Here is a 13,753-nt window from a genome sequence, read left to right as displayed (position 1 = left end):
ACACCCTAGATTCTCCTGCCATCTCCCCCAGAGCAGCTGCCAATGGGAAAAGAAGGCCAAAGAGACTGAAAATGCTCTTCCTTAAATACTCCTCACACTTAGCACTCGAACATAGGACAAACCAAAATGGAGTAACATTGGAGTGACTCCATCAAAAAGAATTACCTCAACATTGTTTACATTATAGTTACTTGTGTAGTACCAGTATGCTGATTGTTCTATTATTTATTATTAGACAGGTGTTATTCACTATTTCTACATTGAAGACTGGCAATACGTGAATGAATATCGGCATCCTGTCAGTGTGAGAAAAATCTATCCAGACCCCAATGGAACCAGATTGGTTTTCATTGATGACAAAAGTGATGGCTTTGTGTATTGCCCAGTAAGTCAATTCAGGACATTCATTCCACTTTACTTACAAGCAGAGTTCTCTGTAAGTTATTTCTACTGTATGGTGTGTTTTGTGTATGGTGCCAGTTGGACTGATTTGGCACCCAAAAAAAAAAAAAAAAGTGAGGTAGCAGAGGGAATAGCCTACTGATAATATAGGGACATAGAACCGCCACACCAGATCAGACCAAGCTTGCCCGTGGGCAAAATTTCTTCTTAACCTCAGACTGTTGGTTTACGTACTGTTTATATCTGTTTATAATTACTTTATCTTTTCTAATGTTACTGTGTATTTTCTGATTATCCGTATTCATGTCTCATATTTTAAGCCTGTTATGCTCTTGGACTCAACACCTTTAGCAGAGAATTCCACAGGCAAATGTGTGTTGTGATTTAAAAATTTGTATTAGTTATAAATGTATTTCACTGTGTCCCCTAGTTCTTGTATTATAAGAAAGGCAAATAGGAGAACCCAATTTACTTCTTAGTAACATTCATTATTTTTGTTATTCATCTCCTCTCTAAACTAAATAATTCTACTATTCCCAGTTTCAACACATATGAAAGTCTTTTCATGTCCTCAATAATTTTCATCGCCCATTTCTGGAGCACTTATTCCTTTTACATCTTTTTTTGAGATGGATGACCAGAACTGATCACACTATTCAATATATCTCATTGGCTTTCTGCTTACTAAATAATTTTACATTACTTTTTTTTTTTGTAGGTAAATGATGGTGTGCATGAGATCCCAAATTTTCCACCAACCATTAAAGGCATTCTGTGGGAAAATTGGCCAATAGATAAAGGTGTATTTGCTGCTTACGATGATGATAAAGTATATACTTACGTCTTCCATAAGGATACCATACAAGGTACTGTAAATACTTGAGTTAATCTTATTAGCTATCTGACATTTCATGGCAATTAAAGTTAGAACATGTTACACAATAATATTAAATATTGCCTTTTAATTTGTATTTTCATGTGAATTTGCTGCATGTGAATAATAGTACTGCTACTGGCAAGTATTGCCAGACACAGAGCAGGCAGATACTGTGCAAGTTTCTCCACACAGCTCCCACAAGGCATTTCAATCCTAACCTGCAGATTTCCTACTACTCTAGTCCATGGCCTTTAGCCTGCCAGCTGTGTTGAATATTTGTGAGAAATGTCTGCTGGGAACAGGATCACAAAACTCATGTTCAGTTTTAACCAGAATTTTAATCTAGGTCATCTAGTGCCGTGGTTCTCAACCAAGGGTACGTGTACTCCTGGGGGTACTCGGAGATCTTCCAGGGGTACATCAGCTCATCTAGATATTTGCCTAGTTTTACAACTGGCTACATTAAAAGCACTAGTGACGCCAGTACAAACTAAAATGTCATAAAATGACTTGTTTATACTGCTCTGCAATACACTGAAATGTAAGTACAATATTTATATTCCAATTGATGTATTTTATCATTATATGGTAAAAATGAGAAAGTAAGCAATTTTTCAGTAATAGTGTGCTGGAGAATTTAAAAGTAGTGTCTGTTAGTCCGTGCATGTGCCCTGACTCACCACCTGGTTTCATCTAAGGTGATAAAGAGTGGGGCAGACCAACCACGTCTCCAGTTCCTTCTCATTGCAACATGGTCTGGGTCGGAACTATTAGTGTCTTCCTGCATGTGACCCACTTTCAAAAGAACAAAGTTGTATATAGTTAGTTTTTTTACTGATTTTTCACTCTCTTTTTTTCTTTCTGTTTTTAGATAGATAGTTTGTGGGTTTGTTTTTTGGTAAACTTCCCCACCCCCACCCATATCCATACATGGGTTCTGCACTATGCTGAAGATCCCAGGCTTTAAAATCTGCGCCTTCTGCCTTGCATTCCTTCTCGGTCAGCGATGAACATCAACCCTGCCTCTACTGCTTGGGAGAAGGCCACATCATAGAATTGTAGGACTGGAAACGACCTCTTGAGGTCATCTAGTCCAGTCCCCTGTACTCATGGCAGGACTAAGTATTATCTAGACCATCCCTGACAGGTGTTTGTATAACCTGCTCTTAAAAATCTCCAGTGATGGAGATTCCACAGCCTCCTTGGGCAATTTATTCCAGTGCTTAACTACTCTGACAGTTAGGAAGTTTTTCCTAATGTACAACCTAAACCGCCCTTACTGCAGTTTAAGCCTATTGCTTCTTGTCCTGTCCTCCGAGGTTAAGGAGAACAATTTTTCTCCCTCCTCCTTTTAACAATCTTTTATGTACTTGAAAACTGTTATCATGTCCCTTCTCAGTCTTCCCTTCTACAGACTAAACAACCCAATTTTTTTCAATCTTCCCTCATACATCATGTTTTCTAGACCTTTAATCATTTTTGTTGCTCTTCTGTGGACTTTCTCCAATTTGTTCACATCTTTCCTGAAATGTGATGCCCAAAACTGGACACAGTACTCCAGTTGAGACCTAATCAGTGCTGAGTAGAGTGGAAGAATTACTTTTTGTCTTCCTTACCACACTCCGGCTAATACACCTCAGAATGATGTTTGCTTTTTTTGCAACAGTGTGATGTTGTTGACTAATATTTAGCTTGTGATCCCACTATGACCCCCAGATTACTTTCTGCAATACTCCTTCCTAGGCAGTCATTTCCCATTTTATGTGAGTGCAACTGATTGTTCCTTCATAAGTGGAATACTTTTCATTTGTCCTTATTGAATTTCATCTTATTTACTTGAGACCATTTCTCCAGTTTGTCCAGTTCATTTTTAATTTTAATCCTATCCTCCAAAGCACTTGCAAACTCTCCCAGCTTGGTATCATCCGCAAATTTTATAAGTATACTCTCTATGCCATTATCTAAATCATTGATGAAGATACTGAACAGAACCAGACCCAGAACTGATCCCCGTGGGACCCCACTCATTATGCCCTTCCAGCTTGACACTGAACCACTGATTACTCTCTATGTACGATTTTCCAACCAGTTATGCACCCACCTTATAATAGCTTCATCTAGGTAGTATTTCCCGAGTTTTTTTATGAGAAGGTCATGTGAGATGGTATCAAAAGCCTTACTAAAGTCAAGAAATACCACTTCCCCTATATCCGCAAGGCTTATTACCCTGTCATAGAAAGCTATTAGGTTGGTTTGACACAGTTTGTTCTTGACAAATTCATGCTGATGGTTACTTATCACCTTATTATCTTCTAGGTGTTTGCAAATTAATTGCTTAATTATTTGCTCCATTATCTTTCCAGGTACAGAAGTTAAGCTGACTGGTCTGTAATTCCCCAGGTTGTCGTTATTTCTCTGTTTATAGATTGGCACTATATTTGCCCTTTTTCCAGTCCTCTGGAATCTCTACCATCTTTCATGACTTTTAGAAGATAATTGCTAATGTCTCAGATATCTGCTTAGTCAGCTCCTTGAGTATTCTAGGATGTATTTCATCAGGCCCTGGTGACTTGAAGACCTCTAACTTGTCTAACTAATTTTTAACTTGTTCTTTCCCTATCTTAACCTCTGATCCTACCTCATTTTCACTGGCATTCACTATGTTAGATGTCTAGTTGCTACTAAATTTCTTTGGTGAAAACTGAAACAAAAAAGTCATTTAGCATGTCTGCCATTTCCACATTTTCTGTTATTGTTTTTCCTCCCTCATTGAGAAAATGGGTCTACCTTGATCTTGTTCTTTCTCTTGCTACTAATGTATTTGTAGAATGTTTTTTGTTACCCTTTATGTCTCTAGCTAGTTTAATCTAATTTTATGCCTTGGACTTTCTAATTTTGTCCCTGTTATTTGTTTATATTCATGCTTTGTACTTTGACATAGTTTCCACTTTTTTTTTCTTTTCTTTTTTTTGAGTTTCAGATCATTGAAGATTTCCTGGTTAAGACAGGGTTGTCTCTCGCCATACTTCCTGTCTTTCCTACGCAATGGGATAGTTTGAGCTTGTGCCCGTAATAACGTCTCTTTAAAAAACTGACAACTCTGTTGAACTGTTTTTCCCCTTAGACTTGCTTCCCCTGGGATCTTACCTGCCACTCCCTGAGTTTACTAATGTTTGCTTCTTGAAATCCATTATCTTTATTGTGCTGTTTTCCCTCCTACCATTCCTTAGAATCATGAACTCTAACATTTCATGATCACTTTCACCTAAGTGGCCTTCCACTTTCAAATTCTCAACCAGTTCCTCCCTATTTGTCAAAATCAAATCTAGAACAACCTCTCCCCTAGTAGTTTTCTCCACCTTCTGAAATAAAAAATTGCCTCCAATACATTCCAAGAACTTGTTGGATAATCTGTGCCCTGCCATATTATTTTTCCCAACAAATGTCTGGGTAGTTAAAGTCCCCAGTGCTTTGGATGATTTTATTAGTTGCTTAAAAAAAGCCTCATCCACGTCGTCTTCTTGATAACATGGTCTGTAGTAGACTCCTACCATGACATCACCCTTGTTTTTTACCCCTTTTATCCTTATCCAGAGACTTTCAACAAGTCCGTCTCCTATTTCCATTTCAACCTCAGTCCAAGTGTATACATTTTTAATATATAAGGCAACACTACCTCCCTTTTTTCCCTGCCTGTTCTTTCTAAGCAAGCTGTACCCTTCTATACCAATATTCCAGTCATGCGTATTATCCTATCAGATCTCTGTGATGCTAACTATGTCATAGTTGTGTTTAACAACTAGCATTTCAAGTTCTTCCTGCTTATACCCCATTCTACTTGCTTTAGTATACACATGTAAGATGCTGATTTGGTTTCCACCCATGTTCTCTCTTGTCTCTCCCTTGTCCCTGCTATAACAGCCCATGCTCCCCCAGATTCCAAACCATCTCCCAGGTATCCATGTGTTTGACATCAAAGTTGTAATTAGTTGTTTTTTATGGGTCCCTATTATTCTGTCAGAAGCAATTTATTTTGCCTACTTCCCCTTTTCCTCCTAGACAGAGTGCCCAAAAGCACTTCCCCTACAGTTTTTATAGGAACATGTTAGCTGCTGGTCAAAGTCTTAGTGACTTTTCATTTCTTATTGGCTTAGAAATCACAAATTAAAGGCCCAGAGACTGTTAGCCTGGCAGAGTACAGGATATGGGCCACGGTCTCTAGGACACGTGGAGGGTGGGGAGGGAGAAGACTGAGCTTTCAGTATTTTTCTAGTAAGTAAAGTTTTTTTTTTTATTTTATTTTTTTTCCTTTTGATACTCCTTATGGATGTGCAAATGTACATTCTGTAGTATCTACCTTACTGAGTTGGGGTGTTTGTGACTGTGCTAAATATGTTAATAAACTGTGTGGATTTACCACAGCTCCTAGAGTTTTCACCAAGGTTTTCTCCATTGTAGCAACCCAAATCAGGAGTTATGGGGTCCTCATATTCCCATATCTCAATGACTGGCTTCTGGCAGCACGGTCCAGACATGAAGCCCAGGTTTTAACCTCCATGTTGCTCATCCTCCTTTGTTCTCTTTGGGTCAATATCAATGCCCAAAATCAACCTTAAACCCAGTGCAATGCCTAGACTTTTTAGGGCCACTATCAACTCAGTCTCTGCATAAGCCTACCTACCAAGAACTCATAACTCATGTAGTGAACAGTCCTTCAGTCACAGCCAGGACTTTCCTATCCTTCCTGGGACACATGGCCTCATGCACATAAATCTGCATCTTCGCTGCCTCCAGATGTGGCTCCAGTTGGTTTACTCACCCAACCATCATGCCATGGACCGCGTGCTCACAGTCCTCCCCCCCACACGCACGCATGGTAATCTCATTCCTCCACTGGTAGAGGGAACACTTAGGGGTTCCCTTCCCACCCTCACTTCCTGCACAAGACAGTTATCACTGATACATCCCTTGTAGGCTGGGGAGCGCACATGGGTGAACAAATGACACAGGAAACATGGACTCTTTGGGAGTCCAGAATGCACATCAACATTCTGGAGCTCTGAGCTGTAAGGATGGCATGTCAGGCCTTTCTCCTGCTCATCCGTTCCCATCAAATTCTCATAATGTCGGACAACACCATGACTCTTTGCAACAAACGGGGGCACAAGGTCGATGACTCTCTGCTCCGAAGCAGTCACCCTTTGGAACTGGTGCATCGCCCACCAGATCATGTTATCTGCAGCCTATCTCCCAGGGACACACAATGTGATTGCAGACTTTTCTCAGCACACAGTTCATGATTGACCACGAGTGGGAACTCCATGACACCATGGTACAGGACATCTTTGACAAGTGGGGAACTCTGACCGGAGACCTCTTCACATCCCCAGTGAATAGAGAATGAAGCACATATTGCTCCAGAGGAGGTCTGAGGCTCTCAGAGCGATGCTCTCATCATCTCCTTGTCGGACCAACTCAATTACGCCTTCCCTCCTCTCTAACTCCTACCATGAGTACTACACAAGTTCAGACAAGACAGAGCGACAGTGATCCTGATCATCCCTTCCTGGCCCAGACAGTTTTGTTTTCCCAACCTCCTCCTTATGTCTACCTGTCCCCCAAATCCCATCCCTGCTTTCCCCGATCTCCTGACGCAGCACAACGGCGGCATCAGCCATCCCAATCCACGTGCATTTCACCTCAGAGCAGGGTATTTGGATGGGCATATTCTCTAGAAGGGGTGTGTTCAGTGATGAGCTCCCAAAATCCTAAGAACCAGTTCCCTACCGGATCCTCAGCGGCACTTCGGCTGCGGGGGGGGGGAGGGGGATCTTCACTCACTCTGGGTTTTCAGCGGCATTTCGGCAGCAGGTCCTTCACCCGGAGCGAGTGAAGGACCCGCCGCCGAAGTGCCACCAGGGAACCGCGCAGTGAGTACAGTACAAGCCCCACGTGCCTGTCTCCCCCCAACCCATGTCCTGCCCCCGACTGCCCCCTTTAGAACCCGCAAGTTTCTCCTCCCTTACCGGGGTAGCAGCAGCAGCCCGGGGCTCCAGAAGTTATTTAAAGGGCCGGGGCTCCCCTGCTTCTACTGCCCTGGCCCTTTAAATAGCTGCCGGAGCCCTGGGGAAGCAGTGGGGCTCCAGCAGCTATTTAAAGGACCGGGGCACAGAGGCAGCTAGAGTCAAGGGCCCTGTAAATAGCCCCTGGAGCCCCCTGCTACACCAGGCCTCTGGGGGCTATTTAAAGGGCCCGCGGCTCCCCTGCTTCTACCGCCCCGGTCCTTTAAATAGCTGCCGGAGCCCTGGAGTAGTAGCGGGGCTTTGTCAGCTATTTAAAGGGCCGGGGCGGTAGAAGCAGCGGAAGCCCCGGACTTTTTAAATAGCCCCCAGAGCCCTGCAGCTGCTACCCAAGGGCTCTGGTGGCAATTTAAAGGGCCTGGGGCTCCAGCCCCTGCTGGGAGCCCCAGGCCCTTTAAATTGCCCCCTGGGGAAGCCGAGCCACCCTGGTACGGCGTACCAGCTTACTTTCACCTCTGCCCCACCCAACTCGCCCCGCTCCCTGTCCCCTGACTGCCCCGACCCCATCCACCACCACCTCGACAGACCCCCGGAACTCCCACGCCTACCCAACCCCCCCGTTCTCCATCCCCTGACCGCCCCACCAGAATCTCCGCCCCCTCCAACCGCTCCCTGCTCCTTATCCTACCCCTCCTCCCAGCCCCGGCCCCCTTACCATGCTGCTGTGTATGGATGCTGCGCTGCCGCTGGAGCTCGCAGCCCCACCCCCTTACCATGCCGCTCAAAGCGGCAGGAGCTACAGAGCTGCTCAGGAGCGGTCCAGAGTGCTGGCGGCGCGCTGGGGCTCTGCGGGGGAGAGGCCGGGGAAGTCTCCCCAGCTGGGAGCTCAGGCGGACCGGGCAGGACGGTCCCGTGGGCCGGAGTTTGCCCACCCACCCGCCCCTTTAGCAACCGGTTCTACACTGGCTTCTAAATTTAACAACCGGTTCTTGCGAACCGGTGCGAACCGGCTCCAGCTCACCACTGGGTGTGTTCATAAGACGTGCAAAACATCCTCTCCAGCAGCAGGAAGGAATCCCCTAGGAGTTGTTGCTGAGCCAAGTGGAAATGCTTTGCCTCCTGGGCAGAGTGCAAGGGATTACCCACCTCCAGAACTACCTACTATCCTTGAAGTCATCAGGGCTCGCCCTCACTCTCTTAAGGTCCACCTAGCAGCAATTAGCGCCTTTCACCCCCCTGTGGAAGAACACTCTGTCTTTACCCACCATTGACTGCTAGGTTTTGGAAAGGTCTCATCAGAACCTTCCCACCTGTACAACCCATCACTCCCCAGTGGGACCTCAACCTGGTTTTATCCATACTAACGAAACCGCCCTTTGAACTGCTGGCATCATGTTCTGTGTCCCTCTCCATGAAGGTCGCCTTCCTCATTGCTGTCACTTCAGCAAGAAGGGTCAGTGAGCTTGGGGCCATGATGGCGAACCTTCCTTTCATGATTTTCTATAAAGATAAAGTCTCCTTACATCTGCATCCCAAAATTTTGCCAATGGGTCATTTCCCAGTTTCACGTTAATCAATCCATTCACTTACCTGCTTTCTTCCTGAAACCACATAACTCTGAAGAGGAACTGCAACTCCACTCCCTTGATGTCCATTGGACCTTGGCCTTCTACCTACAGAGGCCAAGACCAATCAGGAAACCCCCCAGATTGATTGTTGCAATAGCTGAAACAGTTAAGAGGCAGGCAATCTCTACACAGCTAATTTCTAAGTGGATTTCGGGATGCATTACACTATGATATCAATTATCTGTCCTCCCACTACTCTCAGGGGTGTAGGCCATTCTATGAGAGCCCAGGCTTCAACCATGGCCTGCCTCCACCATGTGCTGCTTTCGGATATATGTAGAGCAGCCACATGGAATTCAGTACACATCTTTGCTGCACATTACGCCTTGGTGAAGGACTCAGTGACGGATGCCTCCCTCGGGGCGTGGCTGTCATCTGCTTATCTCTTCCATCTGCATCTTCGCACCCTCCTCTGACTTAGGTACCACTTGTTAGTCACCCTCAATGGAATACAATAGGGCCTATCACTCGAAGAAGAAGAAGAGGAGTTTACTGACCTGTAACTGGAGGTTCTTTGAAATGCGTGGCCCCTATCTCTATTCCACTTCCCACCCTCCTTGCCTTCTGCTGCAGATCTGCTGGATTTGCAGTGGAAAAGGAACTGGAGTTGCCTGTCCCGCCCTTTATCTCTTCAGAAAAAAACATGAGACGAGTCAGGGCGCATGTGCGGACCGATGGACACTACTTTCTAATTCTCCACTCCAGACCCATGGTGTGCATGTGTAAACCGTCAGTGGAATACAGATAGGGATCACACATCTCAAAGAACCTCCAGTAACAGGTAACCTCCTCTTTTCTGTCTTACTATCTATCCCTTTCCTAATGATTCCTAATATTCGGTTAGCTTTTTTGACTGCCACTGCACATTGAGTGGCTGTTTTCAGAGAACTATCCACAATGACACCAAGATCTCTTTCTTGAATGGTAACAGCTAATTTAGACCCCAACATTTTGTATGTAGAATTGAGTGTTTTGCAATATGCATTACTTCACGCTTATCAACATTGAATTTCATTTGCTGTTTTGTTGCCCAGTCACCCAGATTAATTAGATCCCTTTTTAACTCTTCGCAGTCAGCTTTGGAGTTAACTGTGCTGAGAAATTTGGTATTGTCTGCAAAGTGTGCCACATCACTGTTTACCCCTTTTTCCAGATCATTTATGAATATGTTGAACAGCACAGGTCCCCATACAGATCTTTCAGGTACCCCACTATTTACCCCCTCCACTGTGAAAATAGACCATTCCTACATTTTGTTTCCTGTATCTAACCAGTTACTGATTCATGAGAGAACCGTACCTCTTATCCCATTATAGTTTATTTTGCTTAAGAGCCTTTAGGAGCTTAAGTTTAAGCTTAAGAGCTTGAGGTTTGAGACCTAGATAAAGGCTTTCTGAAAGTCCAAGTATACTATATCGACTGGATCACCCTTGTCAACACACTTGTTGACACCCTCAAAGAATTCTAATAGATTGGTGAGGCATGATTTTCCTTTACAAAAGCTATGATGATTCTTCCCCAACATATTGTGTTAATCTATGTATCTGATAATTCTGTTCTTTACTATAGTTTCAACCAATTTGCCTGATGCTGAAGTTAGGCTTACCAGCCTGTAATTGCTAGGAGCCTTTTTTGAAAATTTGCATTGTATTAGCTATCCTCCAGTCATCTGTTACAGAGACTAATTTAAGCGATAGGTTACATACCATAGTTAGTAGTTCTGCAATTTCATATTTTTGAGTTCCTTCATAACGTTTGGGTGAATACTGTCTGGTCCTAGTGACGTATTACTGTTTAATTTATCAATTTGTTTCAAAACCACCTCTATTGACATTTCAGTCTGGGACAGTTCCTCAGACTTGTCACTTAACAAGAATGGCTCAGGTGTGGGAATCTCCCTCACATCCTCTGCAGTGAAGACCAATGCAATGAATTCATATAGGTTCTCTGCAGCGGACTTGTCTTTCTTGAATGGTCCTTTAGCACCTCTGTCATCCACTGGATCGTTTGGCAGGCTTCCTGCTTCTGAAGTACTTTAAAAAAAATTGCTCTTTTTGTGTCTTTTGCTAGTTGTTCTTCAAATTCTTTTTTGGTATATACTTTGACACTTGGTACATACAGTAGATGATGAATGTCAAACAGGAGACCTTTAATTAGACTGGTCCAAGTGTAGTGCTGCTGCTATGCCAAAGGATAAAAGAACAAAGCTGTTGGCATTTTTAGAATAAGATTCCTTCACTCTTACATTTCTTAACTGTTCACAACTGCAACTGGTTGCTAAACATGTCATAATGTAGGAGCATTTTAAATAACTTTTTTTTTTCTGATCTCCTAATACAGGGTCCAAAGTTATTTTGGCAGGTGGCACCAAGGTTCCCTTTTCCCACAAACCATTGCTTTTGTATAATGGAGAATTAACCTGTCAGACTCAGAGTGGGAAAACAAACAATGTCTATCTTAGTACTCATAGTTTCCTTGGCATTTTGAAAGACACCGGATTTAATGAGCTGAAACAAATACTTACTCAGACTTTAATGCTGAAAAGGTAGGTCTGCCTTTTAATTACACCTCTACCCCCAATATATAACTCGACCCGATATAACGCTAATTCGGATATAAAGTTGTAAAGCAGTGCTCCGGGGGGCGCGGGGCTGCGCTGCACACTCCGATGGATCAAAGCAAGTTCAATATAATGCGGTTTCACCTATAACGCAGTAAGATTTTTTGGCTCCCGAGGACAGTGTTATATCGAGGTAGAGGTGTATATTGGGTTAATCATTTCCTTCTGTGATTGAAGCACACAGTACAGCATACATTGGTGTTCAAAAAATCTCTTGCTGAATATCGATAAAATTATATTGAACCATCATTCCGTATAAGTGCTTAGTCTGTCTGGGTAGCCAAGTAACAAATGACCCAATGATGCTTTTTCTCACTGTAAAGTAAGAGCTACAGTAATTTATTCAAGAGTATTCTGGGCTGCATGGTAGCTTCTGCCTCAAAACTCGCTGAAAGTGCATGCCACCCACTCCTTCCATTCTAAGGGAGCAAAAAACAGTACAATGGGAGGGTGTAGTGCAAGGTGAGAAGTAAGCCAGGGAAAGAAAGTATGTTTTTGAAGGAGAAAGGTGGGGCAATTTGGTGTAAACTGCAAGCCGGTGTATTCATGTGGCCCTGCTTTTTCCTGTCAGAGGGCTCCTAGCAATTTCCCCAAAACCTAGAAATTAGTCAGTCCCCAGTTTCCCTCTGCTTTGAGGTTAACTAGTTTTTGAGGTTTAAGAGAAAATGTTCTAAGAAAATACACATTGAATGCAACTGTTTGTTTTAGTTTTGTTTTTCACCCTGCATAGGTTTTCTGAAGCATGGGAGGTATGCAAACTTCTGAATGATCAATCTGGTTGGAATGAGCTGGCCAGAGCTTGCCTACATCACATGGAATTGGAGTTTGCAATACGTGTTTATCGGACAGTTGGAAATGTTGGGATGGTGATGTCACTAGAACAAATAAAGGTAACATTTAAAAGTAATTACCAAGCATTTTTGTAAAAAGATTAAGATTTAAATGCACTTTTAAGATTGCTGGAATTCTGGTGTTGTGTGTTTATATTGAAGAAGAATTATTTTAGAGGTGTCAGTATCTTAGAGGGAGAGGAAGAGTATGTATTGAGAAACCAGAGCCATCTCTAAACAGCTTGCATATTCTGAAATGTGTTAGTTACTGGAATCCCTCCTTAATTAGTTGATTTGCATTCAGCACTGTAGTACTGCATGTACTGTACATATACTATGGTATGTAACCTATCATTTAAATCAGCTTCTGTACCAGATGACTGGAGGATAGCTAATGTGATGCCAATTTTTTAAAAAGGCTCCAGAGGTGACCCTAGTAATTACAGGCTGATAAGCATAACTCAATTTGTTGGGGAAGAGTCAACATGTTTTTTGTAAAGGGAAATCGTGCCTCACCAATGTATTAGAATTCTTTGAGGGGGTCAACAAGCATGTGGACAAGGGTGATCCAGGGGATATAATGTACACCTCTACCTCGATATAACGCTGTCCTCGGGAGCCAAAAAATCTTACCGCGTTATAGGTGAAACCGCCTTATATTAAACTTGCTTTGATCCACCGGCGTGCGCAGCCCTGCCCCCCCGGAGCACTGCTTTACAGCGTTAATCCGAATTCGTGTTATATCAGGTCGCGTTATATCGAGATAGCGGTGTACTTAGATTTTCAGAAAGCCTTTGACGAGGTCCCTCACCAAAGGCTCTTAAGCAAAGTAAGCTGTCATGAGATAAGAGGGAAGATACTCTTATGGATCAGTACCTAGTTAAAAGATAGAAAACAAAGGATAGGAATAAATGGTCAGGTTTCAGACTGGAGAGAGGTAAATGGTGGTGTTCCCCACAGGGGTCTGAACTGGGACCAGTCCTATTCAACATATTCATAAATGATCATGAAAAAGGGGTAAACAATGAGGTGGCAAAATTTGCAGATGATACAAAACTACTCAAGGTAGTTAAGGCCAAAGCAGACTGCAAAGAGTTACAAAGAGATCTCACAAAACTGGGTGACTTGGCAACAAAATGGTAGATGAAATTCAATGTTGATAAACGCAAAGTAATGCACATTGGAAAACACAATCCCTTCCAACTATACATATAAAATGATGGGGTCTAAATTAGCTGTTACCACTCAAGAAAGAGATCTTGGTGTCATTGTGGATAGTTATCTGAAAATATCTGTTCAATGTGCAGCAGCAGTCAATGTTAGGAACCATTAGGAAAGGATTAGATAAGAAGATAGAAAATATCATATTGACTCTA

At 43.1% G+C, this 13,753-nt stretch overlaps 1 protein-coding gene across 4 annotated transcripts in view; it reads left to right on the top strand.

Moving 5' to 3' along the window:
* Positions 1–13,753, top strand: part of WDR19 (WD repeat domain 19) — a 142,640-nt gene that overhangs the window by 57,985 nt on the left and 70,902 nt on the right. For 3 of the 4 annotated variants that reach the window (XM_026647981.1, XM_026647980.1, XM_026647982.1), the window contains exons 15-18: positions 236–436; positions 1,121–1,268; positions 11,268–11,472; positions 12,278–12,437. In XM_026647981.1, the coding sequence (XP_026503766.1) occupies positions 236–436; positions 1,121–1,268; positions 11,268–11,472; positions 12,278–12,437 (714 nt within the window). The remainder of the gene's footprint in view (positions 1–235; positions 437–1,120; positions 1,269–11,267; positions 11,473–12,277; positions 12,438–13,753) is intronic. The other variant, XM_026647983.1, reaches the window with a different exon arrangement.

Source organism: Terrapene carolina, unplaced genomic scaffold (assembly GCF_002925995.2).
Source record: "Terrapene carolina triunguis isolate 2854851 unplaced genomic scaffold, T_m_triunguis-2.0 Scaffold66, whole genome shotgun sequence".
In the NCBI taxonomy this organism is placed as follows: Eukaryota; Metazoa; Chordata; order Testudines; family Emydidae; genus Terrapene; species Terrapene triunguis.
This window is presented reverse-complemented; position numbering and strand designations above follow the sequence as displayed.